Here is a 22,055-nt window from a genome sequence, read left to right on the forward strand (position 1 = left end):
AGACTAGTTCCTTAGTGTCCTCTACTTTATTGATTGCTATTGACTGAAGTGCATGCTACTAATATTGATATCATTGGTGAAGGATCATCATTTGCATTGGCTTACTTGTAGAAAGTCTTTCTCACTTTGCATTTCAGTAGTTTAACATTGGTTTCATTCTGTAACTTGGGCCCAGAACTATCCTAAATAATGTTGGCTGATTAACCCCACCCCCACACACCAGAAGCTTTTAACCAGCTTTGAGAGGCTAGTCTGATATTTTCCTTTTAAAATGTATTAACTTTCCTTCACGTTACCCAGTTAGAGTTGACCACTACACAAAACTCTTGGTGTTCTGGGATTGAAAATGGGAGTTTTTTACATTGAGTTCTGTCTCTGACTTGCTATATGATGTTAGGCAAATTGCTTAACCTTGTTTTTTCTTCTTCAATTTCCCATTCTGTAAATGGGGGTAATCATAACCACCTTTATAAAGTGCTTTGAGATCTACAGATCAAAAGTGCTATATAAATACTTAGTTACATTATTTTTTCTATTAACAAGATAAGGAGACTAAAAGACAGATCCTGCTATTACTCTTCTACTATTGGAATCAGTTCCCCATGACACACATCCAGCTACTTCAATTTACCGTGTCAGCTGCACAGCATTCTCAGGCTTGGTTGGCCCAAGGCCTAGGACTACAAGCCTGTTTTGAATCAGTTTTCCCACATGGCACTGTGCTTCACTGCTAATGTGCCACTAAGCCAATCTTGTCTGTCTCTCTCATTTTTTTTTTGTTTTGTTTTTTTGTTTGCTCTGGAAAAAGGAGGTCAAGGGACGATTGAAATTGTTTTTTTGACAACGGGTGAGGAAGAGGACAGCAGTGTGGAATGCTAACCTTGTTACAGAATATATATTTTAAAAGTCACATTTGATTTGGAAACAACTTCTAAATAGTCCTTTTAAAAATACTTTCACTGACAGCATTCTTTGTAAAAGAGAACTCATTAGCAAGCAAAACAATATAGTTAGCCCAAGGTAAATGTTTATACACACAAGTACTACTGTAGCACAGAAAGCTGTTGTCTTAGTCGACTTTAGAACCACAAAAGAACCAGATTGCTTAGAAATAACTGTGATAGCTTTAAATGATTCAGTGTTTCAAAGGTTTGCCAATTTGTTTTGAGAAAAATATGTAAATTGTTTTGGGGAAAAGTACAGATTTTGCATAAATGGCTACTTTTAACAGTGGAAACAACATATTAACAGTGTTGTTCTGGAGTCTTCAGCGTGCAAAACATTTCATTTTTCATTACTGTTGTCGCCATTCATATTTTCCATTATTTAAGGGGCTTATTGAAAAATTGATGGTTTGTTGGTACCAGAGAGACATCCTGTAGGTTGCAGTGTTGATTTATGGCACGTGGAACACAGTTCAGTGCTTCAGTTTCCTGCTGGTGAGCGGCACTTTGTCATTGTCCCTAAAGAAAAATCATACCAGTGAAATCCCTTGTGTTCCCCCCAAGTTGAGCGATGCGTACTCTTTCTTCAGAAATGATGATGAATTATTCACCTTTTTATTGTGCTAGTGTGTGCACATAGTGATCCTAACCTTGTTCATAGCACAGAGCTTTTCACCATATACAGCCTTTAGTTTAATTATGTAGTTGGGTTGCATTTTTTTTGAACACACTATATGTGCCAAGCCTGTGTGGGCCAGCCCAGATTTTACTCCAAGTTTCCTAGAGTATGCAGGTGTCTCTCATGTAGGTCTTGGTCATAATGTTGTATGGGGAGAATATCTGGTAGTGTTTTCTTGCAGAAAATTGTTTCCTGAGAAATATAGGTACAGTATTTCAAAACTGAAAAAGATTTTCTTTTTCAAATGAGTTCTTGAAGTTTACAGATCTCTGTCTGCTGTGAGGAGGTTTGTCTTTAAGCTGATTCTCTGTTTTTGCAATAGGGTGCGAAAGGTCTAAATGCATCAGTCTCTTTGGATAGCACTTAATAGTATGGATTTCCTGTTGAGAGTAGCTTTTTCTTGAGATGTGTTTAAAGAAAGCAGGACAAGAGGGCAGAAGATTCCGCAGTAGAGGCCCACCTGTTAAGAATATTAAAAGCTTGTGTGATCTTTCTTCATAACACTGGAAGAAATTTAAAATGTAAGAAGGAATGTGAGATTTGGATAAAGGTCTATGTTCAGCTTCTTGAATCCCATCTATAAACTGATGACATCTCACAAACTAACTTCTTTTTTAGGAAAGAAAAAACTATTAAGCGTTTGATATCCACTTATTTTTTAAAATCTTGTCTGTCAGTACCAGCCTGAGCGATCTTAAAATCCTTTTATTTTTAACTATTTTCACTTTAAAAGTATAGACCTTCACTTTATAGGCATGAGTTATTTTCTTACTGTTCATTAATTTAGGGGATCTTTCAATTCATTTTAATTCTCCAAATTTAAAGTACCAGTAAGTAGTCAGGGGAGGCAGTTTGGCACAGGCCAGAGCATCTAATCTAAGCTCTTTTTCAGGTCCTCTGTAAGCTTGAAAGTTTGTCTTTCTCATCAACCGAAATTGGTCCAGTAAAAGATATTACCTTGCCCACCTTGTCTCTCACATTTTAATTGTCATATCTAACAACGAGAATAAACTTTTATTTAGGAAATAATTAAAAAGTAGAAATGCAAAACAAGATAAACAATGTTATAAAAATTCAAGATGAAACTCACATGTAAAAGATGCACAAGTGCCCACCCTTTGAAATATTACACAGACAATATTTGTGGTATAGGTGACATAAATTGGTTGCTGCTTTTAGTTTTAAAGAATATTTTCTGCAGATATTTTTAACAGATATGTGTTTGGAAGGGGAATAAAAACTGAAATACACCTACTTTATTAAATATTGTATAGTGTCTTCCATATTATTTATCTTCAAAGATATTGAAAGGAAGGGGGGCTGCAGCAGCATGACCACTCCCAGTGCAAATTTAATGGCCTTTCCCACTTCCTTCTGCACTGGCTGCTAATGGGCTCAACTTCCCAGGTGGCAGGAGGACCTCTTCACCCCACATAGGAAATCATAAGACATAAATTGGTCCAAATGCCTTCCACTCCTCTCCTACACAGTCCCACTTCTATCAGCCTCATTGTCGCAGTTCTCGGTATTCTTCTGTGTGCTCCCATTCAGTGTCCTCCTTCCATTCTTACCTTTGTTCCATTTTTATTGCTCCTGTTACTAATTACTTCTTGCAATTCCCTCCTGATCCCAATCCTCCCCCCAAATTAAAAAAAAAAAGTGGTACTAAGAGATGGGTCCTTCATCACCTGAAGATTTTGTTTCTGCATTGTTGTACTCTCCTTCTGTCCTTTGAGTTTTTTTGTCTTTTTAAAATTGTAACCTCTATGGGATGATGTGTTTCTACTGCACCTATCACAAATGGTGTGCTGACCTTAATTGGCCCTTTGGGAGCTACATCAATATTAATAACTAACAACAATTGGATTTTTCATGGTATAGATTTCTAGTGATTTTGGTGTGTTATATACATTGGGTTCTAAATCTTTTAATAGACAAGCTTAGCAAATTAGTATTTTTGGAAGCTTTTAGCATGAGTATTACTAGCGCAGTGTTCTGCCATGGCTTTTTGAAGAAATCATATTTAGTATCAGTCTATAGTATTAGTGTTGAGAGTTTTATATAAAAAGTAGGTAGACCCTAATCAGACATATTCTTCAATAGCTCCTTGAAGACATTTGTATTTAATACCATTAATGTTTAAGGAGTAGGCCCAGTATATCTATCAGTGACCGCCTCCATGTTGGGATTGTATCCAAAACACACACCTGAGTAAAAATACCTAAAAGAAAGAACAGAGAAACAGGTCTTCCTCCTAATGCTGTTTTGCTTTACCAGTGTCTCATTCCTTCTGTAACTTCCTTCAAGGAGTTCCCTAAGAGAAATACTAAAAATAATCATTGCAAAAAATGACAATGTGGATGCTATGTTCATTCTTAATTCAAAGCTAGAACATATAGCCATGGAATTAACCACTGCGGAGGACTGATTAGGGCCTGAGGCTAGTAGGAGAGTGGTCTGGACAAAAAGATACAGCTGCAGATAAATAGGTGATTCAGCAAACTTCATCATCATGGAAGTTTATTAAAGGAGATGTAATACCAATGGAACTAGACACAGTATAAAAATGTCAGTATTCTGAGATCATCAGAGGATTACTTTCATGGAAAATATGATCTTCACTATTTTAAGATCCTGTCTGCTTGGGCTGCGTATAGATCTCTTCTGAGAGGAAGGGAAAAGGCAGCTGATGTAGCTGCAGTTATGATCATGCTATGACATATGAGCAACCTGGACTAGTTCCTGCAGACGGTCCAAATGGTGAGAGACATCCTGTAGTAAGAAAAGAAAACTGCATTTGTGAGAAATAAAACATACATTATGGTTATCCCTGTGAAGAAAAAATATAAATTTGTATTTTAAAAAAATTGGTTAAAATTATTGTTAAAAGGCTTTGCATTTGTAGAAAGTGTAATGTTTTTATAATTATACCAGATTATACCAAATATGCAAGAGCTGGCCACAGTATTTTACATACAATTAGTAGTTATAACGACTGATGTGGAAGACTTCCAATGGGATAGTAGTTGGTTAGTGGAATGTAGAACTCGTACGTCAGCAGTTCAAATCTTTTTATTAGATGTTGGTCTGTCCCGTTCTTTGAGAACAGGAGCCTATTCTACAAAACTCACCACCACAGTTGGCAGTTGGTACCCTTATTGGCAGTTTTATTAGGGGGGCCAAAAATTGAATCACAATGGAGACCGAACTACCTTCTCGCCCAAAGTTATGGTTTCTCAGATTAGGGATGAGCACTTTGGGAAAACTTTCACTGCTGTAGCCCATGCTGTGCCACTTCAGTGAATGAAAAGACATCAGTTTCTAGGGCTAACTAGGCATCTTTCACAAATATTAAATTTATATATGAAAAAACATTATATAATGTTCACCAAGGTAAGTCTGCTTCACTTGCTGAGCTCATGGCAAACACATACCTCCTTACTCGGCAAAACTAAAACTACCATTGATTTTAATTGCAGCTTTGCTGGAGTCAGTAAGGAGTGCTGGATAGGCACCACTTTAGTTAAAATGAACTTTTAAATTGACCTCTCCAATGGTGATTGCCTCATTCCGTGGCCTAGGTAAGTGGATATATCAGTCTCTTCGTGAACTGGTATTATAGAATTTAAAGTGGAATCGAGGTTTATGGCTAATGTTTTGGGATCTGGACTGATAAAAACACAACAAAGAGATCAATAAAAAAGAAGAGCTGTCAGACAAACACAGAAATGTGAATGTGTAATTTCCTATCTGACAGAAAAAGGCAATGTACAAAATGTAGTTAAATATAACCTAGTACGAAATTTAAAGCAAAGCTATTAAAAATATTCCACCTCTGGTACGGTCTGATTTTTGTTGTTTTTGTTAAATAACTAATGTGTTTTAAAAAGCATTAAAGTGCTTATCTAGGCAAAATCAAGCAACTTTTAATGTTCTGAATGTTAGTAAAAAGCAACAAAATTATCACAAAGTTAAGTTTTAATAATTTTGGTGGGTTTTTTTACTATATCATAAAAATAATTAGATTTCTGTTCCCAAATTACTTCAGAAAATCTATATCAGTAGCAGTCATCTTGTCCCTTATGATTTTTTTATGATGTTTATAAAGAGTTCTTGTAATTGAAATGTTGGAATGATTTATTAGATTTATGCTTGAAATTAGTATCCCCAAATATTTTTATTTTTATGTGGTTATCTGGAAGAGTTTTATGTGCAACTCAGCCAAATGTGAATAGAGTACTAACTTGAAAGGTGAAAAACAACAGTGTGGAATTAAACTTTTTTTTTTTTAAAGTGGACTGTGGTCTGGTTTTGTTCCCTCCTCGCCAATAAGATTTCCAGGCAGCTGGAATTGCCCTTGCATGCGTTTTCCTTGGTCTGTTGCTTGTGGTTTATTTCATGAACCTGTAGAATTTATGGCCATCTTCACAATTTATAAATTATCAAAGGGCTTGAAGAGCACAAATTCAAGTTGACAGCCTCTCTTGTGTCTCCATGAATTTCATAATCATTGATGAAATACTTTTGTGCACCGTATACTTGTACAGAGAGATGCAGCTGGGCACAGTTTCTGTACATCTGCAGTTCTTTAAAATGTTTCTGGTACTGTGAGGTTAAAAGACTCTTCCAAAATTGGAGGGCAGCGGGGAGTGGGAGAAATAAGTTTATAGTAGTCTTGAGACAGTTTGTAACTTCACAAGTGTGGAACCAAAATTATATACTTAAACTTTCAGTAAGTTAAAAATTCACTGTGATCCTCTTCATGTGTCAGAGCCTTGAGGCATTCTTTTTTTCCCTTTGTTTGATACCCCTGATCTCCAGGTCCTTTTGTCACAGCTGAATGCAGACTGGATGTTAGGACTTCTTTTGGAAACAATCAGTGTAATCAGTTATAGGGAGTGACATGAATTAATCTTTGTCCCACACTTCTCCAGAAACCCCTGCCCTTGCTGTCCTAAACTAACTAAACTAACTAAAAACTAAAAATAGAACCCATAACTAAAAATAGAACCCAGAACTGCAGCATGGCAGTGTAGAGTATTACCACTTGGCCACTATTTTTTAACTAAAAGATTTTTCATATATATTTAAAATTTATAATTACATGATAAATATACATTTAAGGTCCTGTAATTAAAGGGAAATATTTCAAAATATGGAACTTTAGCTGTTTTGAAAAGTTACTCCAAAACTCCTCCCGACCCCCTCCCTTTTATATAACCTGTAAATGAAATTATATTGATGAACTGATTCTGAAGAAGTTATAGAATACAATATTATAAGAATGTTGTGCATTTTTGTGTCTATCTCTTATATGTTGACGGATGGGCTGGTATGAGCCCCTTTTTGAACAAGTGGTTGTTCTTGCTGTCCCAAATACACTGTATCCATTTGAGTTTCACCAAAAGTGGGGTTTTTTGAAGCTTGGCTGCCAAGCCACTGGGTTGGGTGCATCTGTATTTTCCATTTCTGAAGTTTTATGCTGACTCTGTGTAGAACTTCTGTTTGACCCTTCAAACACGTTTCCAGCCCACTGGAGACACAGTTTGATTTTGAAGCAATGCTTATTCAAAAAGAAAATTCTGGTAGCAAACACATGAAGAGCTCTGCATGGGAAAAGGCTTTTAGATCAATGTTAGTCCCTTGAGGATCTCTGACTTTTTGCGCTAACAATGGTGGCAATACTGTGATTTTATTAAGGAAAGCCTAATGGCTGTTTCTCCACACCTTATTTCCAAGTAACAATTAAATTGATTCAGAGATGCTAGACTGGTAAGTTTGATAAAATGGACTTTGTAGCTTTTCAAAACCCTCCCTGTACAAATAAGGTGAAGAAAATGTGGAAGTTCCAAAGGGGTAGGTCTTTTATGTATAATTGCAAGCTTTCAATGGGGTACAGGATATTTGTCTAAGATTAGTGGTTACATAGGCAGTGGGAGAATAGGTTCATGGGCAGTCATTGGGTAATTAAAGAAAGCACCTCAAGATCCACTTGTTTTAGATTATGATATAGTATCTAAATACCATGATGACAAGCCCATTACAAATGAGAAGGATGCACTACTTCATTGCTGTAGTTTGCAGTGTAATAAAAGCCAATGGTTATTTAACTGCTGATTAGTTCCAAAGCTATTATCTGAATCCTTCCTGCACCATCAGATGTCTCTTGGGAATGAACAAGGCTCCATCATCCTTTCTCTTTGCATATTCTCTATGTTGTTAAATTCCACAAATGTTCCCTCTCTAAATGCTGCTTGATGCCCATTTAAAACCAGCATGAAAATATTAAGTGCATATTCAATGTAAGGGATTTCTGAGTAACAGGCCCTCGGAGTGGGGCATATAAAGGAGAACAATTAACTGATAGTTTTGTGTTCTCCTTTAGACTTCCCACCTCATTCCCAAGGACCTATTCCTCATAAATCAATCAACCAGGGGATAGTGCAAAGAAAGTGACTGTTTTCCCATAGTCTTCTGCAGCAGTATGATTGCTGCAGTTTAACTTGTCAGCTTCCCTTTGCTTAAGATTTTGGAAATTATACTCATGTAGCGTTAGCAAATCTTTGGCTTTGTTGCATGGAATAGGAACCCCCTTGCCTGCACCTGAGATTGGAAAAGCGAAAAAAGGAATCTGGGAAGGGAACTTATCTATGAAGTAGGATATGAGGACCACAGCTGGAGGCAGCGGAGAGAAATGGTAAAAGATGCAGAGGAAACCTCTTCTCTCATATTTCACAAGATATTGGAAAGCTTCAGCGGCCGTCTAAAAAACAAGAAACAGCAGAATTGGGAGACAAGCCTAGATACTAAAAATACAGCTCCTGGGGAAGAACTTGCAACTGTTTTAAAATTACAAGGGGAAAAAAAATCAAATAAACATCCATCAGCTTCTGGGAAGATGGCAGATTCTACTTGCCTAACAAGATTTTCTGCTTTCTTGGAGGAAAACCTCATTTCATTTATAGAACCATTAGAGAGTCCATATTTAAAGGGTTTAATAAAACATATATAGACTGCCTTGCCCTGCAAAAACTATTATTCCCCTGGGTAGAGAAAGTGACTGACTGTGGGCATTAATGGCCTCCTCCTGTGGTTTCTAGCATTATACCCCACTCTTATTTGTGTTTTTCCAACCCAAAGTGCTATTGTTTTTCATTATAACCCTGCACTTGAGTTCACAGTTCCTATGAAGCATGGATGTGTGTGATATTTTATTTATTTTTATTTATAGGTATCTCTATAGCACTCATTATTGTGTCTGTGTGTATAGTGTGAGTGCGTATCATGTTTATAAAAGCATTTGCATACCTTTTCTGTATACAAGAAAGATCCTGTATATGGCAAACACCATTAAAATGGAATAAGTACATTTTATATGAAATTGTTTTATCCTTGCCAAATATTAATTATATTCATAATCTGCATTTTTACATACAGAAGGTAGACTTGCTGGTGTCGTGGCAGATATTAACTGTCAGTTAAAAGACAAACCTGAAGTCATCAAGGGCCAGAAGGGGCTTTGACTGTATTCCTCAAAGGGGAGAGGTAGACAATGCTGTTTACATTACTGTGTAATCCATAAAAGTGGAAAGAACTTTGGCTTTGCAGATGGTTTCTGATGGATCTGGATGAAAGATGTTCTAATACACTCTTTGCGGATAGTGAGTGGAAGCTATTTCTTTTTAAAATGAGAAGAATACAGTAGGATTGACCGGGTGAATTTCAGATTTTTTAAAAATCTATGGAGATTTATACAGTGTCTACAGTTTATATAGATAAAACCTTTGAAAGTGGGACCTATTTATTGTTGATAGTGTGAAATTTTGAAGCAACCCAGTGAGAGGCTGATTACCCTGCTGCATATTAATTCTCCTTATTATCATGTGGTTTTTGCATTAACAAGAAGTTGAATCATTCTGTTTGTAAACTTTCTGATCCAGAGTTTCTAGTTGTTAATTTGTGAACTGGGATCAGTGTTTTACATATTATAAAAGCAAAACCTACCTACCTTTATCCATTACAGGATAATGGATAAAATGTACCCATTTTGTTCTCTAGACATGTATACTGTCATGCTGTCTGAAATGGCTCATGAGTGAGAGTACCAGCCTCAGGGCAGACTGTCTAAAAGCAGGGCAGATACCCCAAACTTGTATGTTCTGTAATTAGAGTTCAACAACCCAGTAACAAATGTGAGTGCCCAAAGTACTAAAATAGTCTTATAATGGAGTCACAGGCAGTACCCTTAGACACTCCAGTCTACCTTGCTGCCCTGGCAAGCTGAATTATGTGATAAATGGTCATTTACACCATAATTCACAAAATATTCAAGTTGCTCCCAGTTCCAAGAGGCCAGTCACTTACCCCAGGTCAGGTTGTATCTTACATCTCATATCAAAGACAAAGCCTGTAGCCAATCCTGTAATAAACTATTTAACAGTTTTTAACTGGGAAAAAGAAATGAGTTATTACAGGTTAAGGCAAGCAGGCATATATACACAAATGGGTTTGTCTGTGATCCAAAAGGTGACATAGTTGTAATAATCTTTCAGTTCAAAGTGTCTTTGAAGGTTAACCCATTCCAAGCAGCATGGGGATCTCTTTGTTTATGTTTAGGAATCTTTGACCCTCAGAATCCAGATAGCATAAAAGAGATTCAGTTTCTACTTGTCAGAGTTTTTTATGCCCTCCACTCTGGAGCTCAAACCTGATGGGATGAATTCATGTGTAGGTCTCTCCTTCCTGGGGGGAGTTAGGGATTGGTCCAGGTTCCAGAGGGAGCAGTTTGCACAACCTGAGGCAAAGGACTGAGACAGTGTACAGTGAGTGGAGTTGAAGGGGGCGGCAGAGGACTGACAAAAAGTCAGGGTTTGACTATGAAAAGCATAATCCTTATTACAGAGTTGAACTGTGAACTTAAAAATCTTTGAATATATGGAATCAGGTGGTTGTACTGCAGAATTGTTAAGAAAAATACTAGTGATCATTCAGCAGTAAGAGAAATTAACTTAAAATAAAAAGAAAAGGAGGACTTTTGGCCCCTTAGAGACTAACAAATTTATTTGAGCATAAGCTTTTGTGATGTATTCCGATGAAGTGAGCTGTAGCTCATGAAAGCTTATGCTCAAATAAATTTGTTAGTCTCTAAGTTGCCACAAGTACTCCTTTTCTTTTTGCGGATACAGACTAACACGGCTGCTACTCTGAAACCTAACTTAAAATAGTTATTTCTGTCCATCAAACCAGATCTACTTAATCTCCGTTCATATCAAATGTGTGTTGCCATTCTGGTGTCTTGAAAGGTGTGTTATGCATCATCAGGCAAAACGATCAGGCGAAGGAATGGATCTCTGGGTGTCTTGCTCCCTAGGTTGATAAAATTCAGACTGGGGATTGGTGAAAGAAGGGGAAGTGATGATAACTAATGGCATAATTGCCCCCAGCCAATCAATCAACAAGAGCCTGTGTTCATTCCATACTTTTTTTGGTTTTAGATTTAATACACATTTTCATTAAGCATAGAGAGCATGTAAAGCAAGCAAACTATTTGATTACAAAGGGGCTAACCTGTGTTAATTTGGGATAACAGATGCAGAGACTACAATCTGTTAGGTACAGCTGTTGTTAAATGGTATGTCCATACTTTTTATTTCTAACTTTTTGTCAAGTTTATTTGAGCTAATTTAAAAGTATTGAAAACTAGAGCTTTTAGGATCCAGAAGATGTCAGATGAAAACAGCATCTTTGGTTTCAACCCCAGCAGTGGGTCTCTCCTGTCTTTGATCTTTCTAGCTGGCAATCTGAGAAGCAAGTAATTTCCTACTCTTTCTTTTCTTTCAACAGCCCCTTGCTTTGAGGGAGTACCACATGGTGCTCAGTAGTGGCCACTCTGACATTTAAGGTGTGTTGCTTTGATGGACTCTGATGCTTTCCTGGGGTACCCAGAGTTGTAAAGCACCTCACTACCACCTGCCCTTAATGTGAGGGAGCCTTGTCTATGCCTGCCAGGGGTCAGCTCTCTGGCAACTCCAGCCACAGGCAGCAGAAGTACTCCCCTCTCAGCCTACACAGGCACCGCTGTCCCTCATGCAGGTTAGCGATAGGCACACTCCAACCCCTTAGTCGTCTGAGTGTCCAGCCTCTGTTCCACTGGACACTCGCAGCGTTCACTGATCTGTTACTCCCAAAAGAATTGTGCACACCAGCTTATCAGTTTCATCTTAGGACACAGCTCTACCTGGCAAACAGCACTTAGATTTATTTGTAGAGAAATCAAGTATATGTTTAACCAAGACCAGAGATTAAAATGATAGCAAGTGGATTAATGGAAGCAAAAGGTTACATGTAAAATAAAATCATAACATACATTCTGGAGCCTAAACATAACTGACAAGATGCCCTCTTGTCTAATAAAGTACTTTTATTCAAAGTCCTCACAGCATTTTCCAGCCAGGATGACTGAGACCCTCCTTTTATGAGACCAAGCCCATTGGCAGCTTGTCTCCCCAAGTGAAGGATACCACGGCATCTTTCTGTACCCCTCAGTATATTAGATAAGTCGTTTGTTCTTTACCCATAAACAGGGTTCCCTCCCCTGCTCTTTGTCTCTTCCTGTTCATTTCTTCTCTTGAAGTCACAGATTCCCAAAGTCCAGCACCATTTTCAGCTACAAAACTGGTAGCCATCATGCCTTACATAGCATCATATCATGGTGTGGCTTAATGGCTTTACGGGTTGGGATACAATGTAAAGTGAGGAAATGAAGGCATGAAGAATCATCAGGGACCTGTCAAAGATGTGGGGGAGGGAGCTGTGGAAATTAGGGCTGTCAATTAATCGCAGTTAACTCACTCGATGAACTCAAAAAAATTAACTGTGATTAAAAAAATAAACACAATTCATCATAGTTTTAATCACACTGTTAAAACAATAGAATACCAATTGAAATTTATTAAATATTTTGGATTTTTTTTTACATTTTCATATATATTATATATATATAGTCATATTTTCATATATATTGTATTCTGTGTGGTAATTGAAATCAAAGTGTATATTATTTTTGTTACAAATATTTGCACTGTAAAAATAAACAAAATAAATAGTATTTTTCAATTCACTTCATACAAGTAATGTAGTGCAATCTCTTTGTCGTGAAAGTGCAACTTACAAATGTAAATTTTTTTCATTACATAACTGCACTCAAAAACAAAACAATGTAAAACATCAGAGCCTACAAGTCCACTCAGTCCTACTTTTGAAGCCAATTGTTAAGACAAACAGGTTTGTTTACATTTACAGGAGATAATGTTGCCCTCTTTTTATTTACAATGTCACCAGAAAAGTGAGAACAGGCATTTGCATGGCTCTTTTGTAGCCAGAGTTGCAAGATATTTACATGCCATAGAATCATAGAATATCAGGGTTGGAAGGGACCTCAGGAGGTCATCTAGTCCAACCCCCTGCTCAAAGCAGGACCAATCCCCAATTTTTGCCTCATATCGCTAAATGGCCCCCTCAAGGATTGAATTCACAGCTCTGGGTTTAGCAGGCCAAAGCTCAAACCACTGAGCTATCCCTCCCATATATGCTAAATATTCACAGCGTCCTTTGTGCTGTGGCCACCATTCCAAAGGACGTACTTCTGTGCTGATGATTCTCGTTAATGCATTATTTTTTTAATTAAATTTGTGACTGAACTCTTTGGGGGGAGAATTGTATATCCCCTGCTCTGTTTTACCCACATCCATAGATCATAGAGGTCCTCTTGAGGTCCCTTCCAACCCTGATATTCTATGATTTAAGAATCTGAAGTGCCTTCCAAAATCTGAGAGGGACAAGGTATGGAGCATGCTTTCAGAAGTCTTAAAAGAGCAACATTCTGATGCGGAAACTATAGAACCCAAACCACCACAAAGAAAATCAACCTTCTGCTGGTGGCAACTGACTCAGATAATGAAAATGAACATGCGTTGGTCTGCACCGCTTTGGATTGTTATCAAGCATAAGCCATCATCAGCACGGTCGCATGTCCTCTGGAATGATGGTTGAAGCATGAAGGGACATATGAATCTTTAAGTGCATCTGGCATGTAACTATCTTGCGATGCTGGCTACAATGTTGCCATGAGAACGCCTGTTCTCACTTTCATGTGACATAAAAAAGAAGCAGGCAGCATTATCTCCTGCAAATGTAGAAACAAACTTGTTTGTTTTCGTGATTGGCTGAACAAGAAGTAGGACTGAGTGAACTTGCAGGCTCTAAAATTTTCATCGTTTTATTTTTGAATGCAGGTTTTTTTGTACATAATTCTACATTTGTAAGTTCAACTTTCATGATAAAGAGATTGCATTGCCGTACTTGTATTAGGTGAATTGAAAAATACTATTTTTATTTTTTTACAGTACAAATACTTGTAATCAAAAATAAATATAAAGTGAGCACTGTACACTTTGTATTGTAATTGAAATCAATATACTTGAAAATGTAGAAAACATCCAAAAATATTTAAATAAATGGTATTTTATTATTGTTTAACAGTGCAATTAATCGTGATTGATTTTTTTAGAACTATATGAAAAAATGTGATTGTGAGCTTTTTTGTGCATTTCATATGCCTTCACTAAATAAAATTTACTCATATTGAATTGCATCCACTGTGTTTATTACTTTAAGAATCCATCAGTACAACACCTGTCACAAGATAGTTCATTTCTTTTTTGAGAATTGCAAGGCATAAGTATATCAAGTTGCAGCAGTGGAGAGCATAAATGTTTGGATTTTGAAATGCAGTTGCTTACATTCAAATTGCACAAATTTCCAGAGTGTCAAGTTATGACTAATATTGACAAATACTGAATAGTATGCATTTTATAAAGTTGTGATTGGTATTTTTATTGTGCATTTTATTGGGGACATGTTTAGTATGTTTTAGAGCCTTTTGAAAAATTAGGTGACTGAATATTCACTATGGCACTCTTAGATTTTTTTTTTTGTATGTTTGTTTGTTTAGTTGCTGGATAAATTAAAAGATCGCTGGATGCACACTGGTTTATGGAGAAACTTGGAGCTGGTTAAGACAGTCATTGCAGAGCCTAAAGGAGGAGACAAGGCTGACTTTGATGCACTGCTCCAATTATACTATGATGCAATAAAACATAAAGGAGGAAAAGGTAATTGGATGGCTGAGGATGTCTGAATGAATTTTTAACTCACGTTAAGTAATTAATGTAGACTTTTCAGGTAGAAAGTGTGGCTGATATTTTAAAAGTCAGACTAAGATGGTGTCGTACAATTTATTTTACTATGATATGATATTTTTGGATTTGAGAGGAGTTGTGCCTGATTGTTTGTACGTAATGTATTCATATATTCCACACAAAAAACTTTGTTCAAATAACATTAAGGATGCAAAGTCAAGCACTATGAAGTTAGGAAATGCCAGTATTAACCTTTATGCTGCCTTGTGCATACAATACGATACAATCTTTAATTACATTATCATATAGTCCTGTTCACAGGAGCCCTGCTCTTTGAGTGATTGTGCACATGTACGTTCTACCGTAGATGTGCGTGCACCCAATGCACTCAAGTCAGAGACTTTTGCCAGCCTTCACCTCAGGTATCTGCAGGCCTGGCTTTGCTCATTATACCATCCAAGCAGATGCTCTCTGGACATGCTGATTTGCATACCTGCAAGAGTGCTTCAGTCCATGAGTTGATGGATAGATCCCCAGAATGTCTGCAAAGGTGTTCCTTTCTTACCACCAGAGTTAACAAGTACTCTTGTAACAGATGTGTCCTCCAGGGGCTAGGATGCCAGTCTGGGGCAACTTCAGGCTAAGGCACTTGGCACGTCACAGGAGACTTCTCTCCCCATGAATGTATTGGAGCCATGAACTATTCATTGGGGCTGTGAAAGTTTTATTACCACCATAGGTAATCAGGTGGTTCAAGTTCTTACCAACAACACCACTTCTATGTTTTCTCTCAACAAGAAGGAAGGTGCAGGGTTGATTTAGCTTTTCCAAAAGGTGATCCATTTGTGGAACTTCTGAAAGAGCACTTTCTTACCCACAGAAGTTGGTCCAATAAAAGATATTACCTCAACCATCCTGTCTAGTTTTTGCTAAAGGCATTTCACCTCTCAGGGATGAGAATTCCATTGCAAATTCTCTCAGCAGACACTTCAGAGACCATCGTGAGTGGTCAGTAAAGAAGGAGATTTTGCAAGAGATTTTTCTCTCAGTAGGGATACCAAGTAATAGATCTCTTTGCAACCTATCTGAACCACAAATGCAGGAAATTCTGCTCCAGGGCAGGCCACAGCCTGGGTTCCATGACACATGCTTTTCTTCTTCTCTCGTCATCTGCTGTATCCATTCCCTCCAGATCCTCCAATTCCAAGGCTAATCAGGAAATGAGGAAGAGACCTCGTAGCACCTGGTTGGCCAAGGCAGTACAGGTACACGGAACTACATCAGCTCTCAATTCAACTGCCCATAGCTCTGCCTATAGTTGAGGATCCCTTCTTGCAGAACCAGGGCAAAGCACTGCACCCCAGCCTACAATCTCTCTACTTTATGGCTTGGATGATTTCTGATACAGCAATGTAGAGAAAGTCTGCTCTCAGGATGTCCATTCCATTTTGATAAACAGCAGAAAGGAATCCACTTGAGCCCCTTATGCAACAAAATGGAAGAGATTTTCAGTCTGCACCAAATCTCATCAGCTGTCACCAATTTGCACAGAGATCAGACATGTATCGGACTACCTGCTGCATCTGAAATCTTCTGCCTCTCAGTTCAGTGAGATTCCATTTAGCAGTCATTTCTACATTATACCCACCAATGGAAGGATTTTCCATCTTTTCACAACCTTTGGTAACCAAGTTTTTTAAATGACTTATTCATGTTTACCCTATTGTCTCTGAACCAGTACCTCCATGGGACATGAATTCGGTATTGTCACTCCTAATGGGTTTTTCTTTTGAACTATTGGAAACCGCTTCCTTACCATTGCTGTCAATGAAAGTTGTATTTTTGGTAGCAATTACTTCTGCAAGGAGGGCATTAGAGCTCAAACTCTTTTAGCTGACCCTCCTTACATGATATTTCAGAAGGACAAGGTCTCTTCTAGGTCACTCCCTAAGTTTGTGCCTAAGGTTGTCTCGGCATTCCACCTAAACCAGATTATACATCTCCCAATATACTTTTCAAAGCCCCACTCTAACAAGGCTGAGGAAAAGCTCCATATTCTAGGTGTTTGAAGGGCTCTGTCCTTCTACCTGGACTGCACAATCAGATCATCTCCAGGCCTTTTTGTTGCCTATGATGAAAGGGCAACCTGTTACAGCCCAGCACATATCACATTGGATTTCTGACTGTATCAAGTTCTGCTATGATTGAGTAAAGGTCTCCTCCTCCTCCTCCTCCATTCTACTAGGGCTCATTCTGCTTCATCAGCCTTTTGAAGTAACATACCTATAGTATGCATTTATAAAGCTGCAATATGGTTGTCAAACCAGACACAGTTTCTCAAGCTGATGCAAACTTCAGCAGGTTGGTGCTGCAGGCTTCTTTTCAAGTAAACTACAGTCCCACCACCTGCAAGGAAACTGCTGGTAAGTCACCCGCTACGGAATGTATATGTGCACAATCGTTCAGAAGAAAATAAAAAAGATTACCTGCACAGTAACTCGTTTTTCAAGATGTGTTGTGCACATGTGTGTTCCCCAACCCCCCACTTTCCCCACTACTTTGGATATTCATTAGAAGGAAAGGAGAAGCAGGCAGCACCCACACCCCTTTATACCTTTTGCTGTGTGCATGAGGATAACAGGGATGTATACCTCGGCTGCTGGTACTTCTGGCAAAAGTCTGACTCTAGTACATTGAGTGCATGTACACCTACTATGTATATGCACACAGCACATCTCGAAGAACAACACTTTAATATACTGGTACGTAACCATTTCTACCTCCCCTTCTACCTGCTGACCCCTTGCCTAGCCAGTCCCAGTCTCTCCCTGTGGGCTGCCATGGCGTATCCTAGCCTCAACCACCAGGCTTCTAGTCTCAGTCTACCTCCAAGGCTCCTAATTTAATCTCAGTTTTCCTCTTCCTGGGATCTTCATCCTGATATCCACCCCAAACTCCTCGTCCTATCTCCCCTAGGCTCTTTCCCAATCCTAAGCATCCCCACTGGCTCCTCATCCACTCTGTCTCCAATTTCCCCTTTCCACTCCTGCTTCCAGGCTCCCTGTCCCAATCCACTCCCTCCACTGCCACCTCCTCCTTTCAGGTCTGGGTCCTGTCCCCTCTGCATTCAAGTAACTTCCTCTTCCCCACTGAGAAGATTCTGCTGTCATTCCTGAAGAGTTCAACCCCTGACCTGACAGCAAGAGTCTCCTAATTTAACTGCAATAGTGGTCTCTCAGATAGCTGGATCCTTAAGTATTTTTACAGTAGACTTTCTGTCCAGTATAGACTCCAGATGTGTACAGCAAATGTAATATTTACCCTGTTAATTTCTGAGCAAAGCCATCATTTTGCAAAGCACAGAAACATATTTACAGTGCATTGTCTTACAAACTTAACCTGACACGTTTTATTAAAAAATACCCTAAATATCAGTTCAGTCAATACAGCATAATAGTAAGAAAGAGAACAAGAGAATACCATTATTGAAATGATAAATTTAAAGCACTATTGCTTTAGGTAGGTACAGTTTTTCACTTCTATATTATATAGTGCCTCTTGCAAACATAATATGAAAATGGCAAATTCAGCTCATCAATATTATTTGTCTAAATTATATTAGCTACCATAATGCTTCTGTAAAAAATCATGTATTTTTATTTCAGCTCACTTTTTTCAAACTGATACACACTGCATTATGCTGTTTTAACTTGAGTCTTGTCAAAGAATACCGTAAAACTGCCTTCTGATAATTGATGATTTATTCCCAGAATGATTGCTAATTCTTCTTTGCTTTGTTCAAGATGGAGCACTTCTGATAGCAGTATGCAGAGGTAAAGTTAGTGAAGGCTTGGATTTCTCTGATGACAATGCCCGTGCTGTTATAACTATTGGTATTCCATTTCCAAATGTGAAAGACCTTCAGGTAGGATATCAACACTTAACTAAAAGATTTGTAACTTAAATTTGTTATGTCTAAAATACTTCATCATGTACGGAATACTGTATTACCAAATTTTGTTCAGGACTCTCACCTGACCTCATTTTGAATTCTTCAGCATGCTTTCTACATGGTAAAATTGAGAGACTATGTGGCTTCTATTTTTAGATTTTAACACTTGTTAATACTACATACTACAATAAATTTATTTTAAGCCATTGTTTAAACAAAGCTAGTAATGGTGTTTTTACATTCAAAGTGCCCACTGGCTCCATTTTTACCAGCTACGGTACAGTTTTCCCCCATTAGTTCAAAGGCTATGCCTGTTGCATGGATAAAGACTCCTCCTTGATTTATCTGATATAGCAGGATATGTGGTAGCTAAGATCCAGTATAATTGATGGGGAAAAGATTATTTTTTAATCTATTTGAGGTTGTTTCCTAAGAAAATAAATAACAGATACAAATTAAAGTAAGAATGTTAAGATGGGTAAAATAGGTTGAGAGGTAAATATATAAATATAACCTAGAGATGAAAGATTTTCATACGTTCTTTCATTGTTGGTCGCTGCATGTCTCCTCTTCAATCCCCATTGCCTCCTTCAACATCGCTATGTGTGTGTAGCACTCTTCATTTAGCCTGGGAGTAGAATAGTAAATTTTTTTACCAAAGCTAATGTTGATACTTAGCTTGCTTCTTTAAGGTGTGAAATTATTACATGAAATGATCTCTCCTGGAAATTGAGAACACTGCTTTTTTTTGATGATTCAGCTTCAGCTGATTTGAGGCATAGATCTTAAAGTGGCTTCTGAATGTAGTCGTAGGCCTAAATTAACTAAACTTCTGGGTCAGTTTGTATCTTTGAATTGACCAAAGTGTCAACCTCTTACATTGCTGAGAAGTTATTCATGTGAGTATACTCACTGATTTTGGTGGGACTGCTTTTGTCAGTAACTGCTCATCAGTGGGAGTAAAGGGTTCATGTTTAGGTCCATTATGTTTTGTAAAGGGATTAAAAATAATAGAGTATGAAAGAAAGGTGTAATGAGTAATCTGAGAGAGACTGACTTGCAATGTATGTACCCAAATAAAAAGAGTACCCATTAGATGTATAACTAATACAGACTTTTTTTTTTTGGTCCTTTGCAACCCTGATTGTTATTTCAGTCCTTCCTGGATTGGGGGGTAGTCAGTGGGAAGATTACGTATTCATGAAGAAGAGGAACCTGACATACTGGGGAAACTCTGGTATACAGACAGGAGTTGTGGAAGCTTTGCCACATAATTGTCTTAGTCCTCATTCGCAATGCTTGTGTTGGTATAGTTTTGGTCCTCTGTTAATCAAATTCAGTGAGAGATTTGGTTCTGAGGGCTTGTCTATACTTCCGGCTAAATTGGCACTGCTGCCATCGATGCAGTGGTGTCGATTTAGTGGGTCTGGTGAAGACAAGCTAAGTCGATAGCAGCGCACTCTCCCATCGAGGTCTGTACTCCACCTCCCTGAGAGGCAGAAGATAAGTCAGCGGGAGAGCATCTCCCGTCAACATAGCACAGTGTAGACACCACTGTAAGTCAACCTAAGTTACATCAACTTCAGTTACGTAACTTGAAGTAGTGTACCTTAAAAGTCAATTTACAGCTTAAGTATAGACCAGCCCTGAGTGCTTGGTAAGTCGTTTCCCTCCGCTAACTGGTGGCATATTTCATGACTCTCAGCCACTCCCCTGAAAGAAGCAGAAATGAGGAAACTCAATTAATAGACTAATTGAAAACCTGAATAAACACATCTTACAGCATGTGGTAAAAGTTGACATGCTTCAGACATATTTCTAGTGGGAAAGAATTCCAAAAACAAGGGCATGCTGCGGAGAGTGCCATATCTTTGACATAAAATTCTACAAATTATCTCATATCTGTTCTATAGAGTTATTCTTTCTTTGTACAGCATCCAGCAGAATGGGGACCTGGTCCATAACTGAGGCTCCTAGGTGTTACAGAAGCACAGAAAATTATAGTAATTGATTAGTTAGACTTCAGAATACGTCATCTTAAGTTTAGTCTTCATAATTTTAATTCCCTTTCCCTTCAACTATACCTCTTGTCAACTTGCTTTATCCAGTCTCTAAGGTGCCACAAGTACTCCTTTTCTTTTTGCGAATACAGACTAACACGGCTGCTACTCTGAAACTTGTCATAAAACTCTGACACATCCTCCAGTAAAAAATGTCATGGGTTGCCTCATGAGCAAGATAAATCAGAAAATTGCTTTACTAAATGATACGAATAGATTCGTGTAATCTAATTGAGGAATAAAGAAAATACAGATCAGAGTTCCCATAAGTAAAAGTTCCCCAAAGTGTCTGAAGCCATTTATTTCACTGTTCAGTTAAGCAAGTGCTGCCAATCTTAATATTGAAAATATAAGCACAATATTTCAGTGAACAGAATATGTGACTGCTGTTTCTTTTTTCATATGACCCTTTTGTAACAGAAGAAATCGGTGTGTTTTCCTTACATGCAATATGATATCTTGCTGTTGACATTTGTTAGTTTTAATTATTTAGGGGTATTTACCACTTTTCAACTCACAACATTGGAAGTATTTTTCTTTTACTGCTGTAATTGCTTTATGGGTTTACACCCATATGATTATGATATGATTATGGTTTATGATTTACACCCAAAGATGTATTGCTACACAGAGTAGAATTTGCTCTTGGTTTACTAGTAACAGACAGACCAATGAAAGAAGTGTTCAGTGTGATGAAAAGTGTTTGAAGGGAAGAGAGAAGTCAAGAGTGTAGGCAACAGCAAAGCTGTTCTTGTGCTCAAAGTGAATGTCAATGACACACGTTCACTGTTTCATGATAAACTCCTTTAGCACAGTAACTTACTAGAAAATATCCACCAGTTCCAAAAAATATGCATGTTTTGCTGTTGATTTCGAAGATGGCAGTAGCAACAGCTGGCCATATTTAAAAGTGTACTTTTGTCTTCAATATGACTGTTTCACAACCCTAAAAAATATTGCCACCAAAGTGTCCGTTTTTATTTTGTAAATATGGCACCATAATAAGTTAACACTGTTTGGAAGTGGATGCAAATCCTCTAAAATGAGGCAATTGTTTAAATACAAAATCAATGTCATCCTCCAAGTACATTTTTCAATGAGCATCCTCTTCCATAAAATCAAGACTAAGAGATACAACAATACAGTGGAAAAGATTAGCATTTATGTGTCTGGTTAATCTCTGGGCACATATGGATACTAAGTAATGAGCTAAGAAGAAAG

The 22,055-nt window shown here is 37.8% G+C and overlaps 1 protein-coding gene across 3 annotated transcripts in view; it reads left to right on the forward strand.

The window, feature by feature from the left end:
• BRIP1 (BRCA1 interacting DNA helicase 1) overlaps window positions 1–22,055 on the forward strand; it is a 132,538-nt gene that overhangs the window by 86,519 nt on the left and 23,964 nt on the right. For all 3 annotated transcript variants that reach the window (XM_048824513.2, XM_048824514.2, XM_075120715.1), the window contains 2 exons: window positions 14,636–14,795; window positions 18,626–18,747. In XM_048824513.2, coding sequence (XP_048680470.2) covers window positions 14,636–14,795; window positions 18,626–18,747 — 282 coding nt within the window. The remainder of the gene's footprint in view (window positions 1–14,635; window positions 14,796–18,625; window positions 18,748–22,055) is intronic.

Source organism: Caretta caretta, chromosome 17 (genome assembly GCF_965140235.1).
Source record: "Caretta caretta isolate rCarCar2 chromosome 17, rCarCar1.hap1, whole genome shotgun sequence".
Lineage (NCBI taxonomy): Eukaryota > Metazoa > Chordata > Testudines > Cheloniidae > Caretta > Caretta caretta.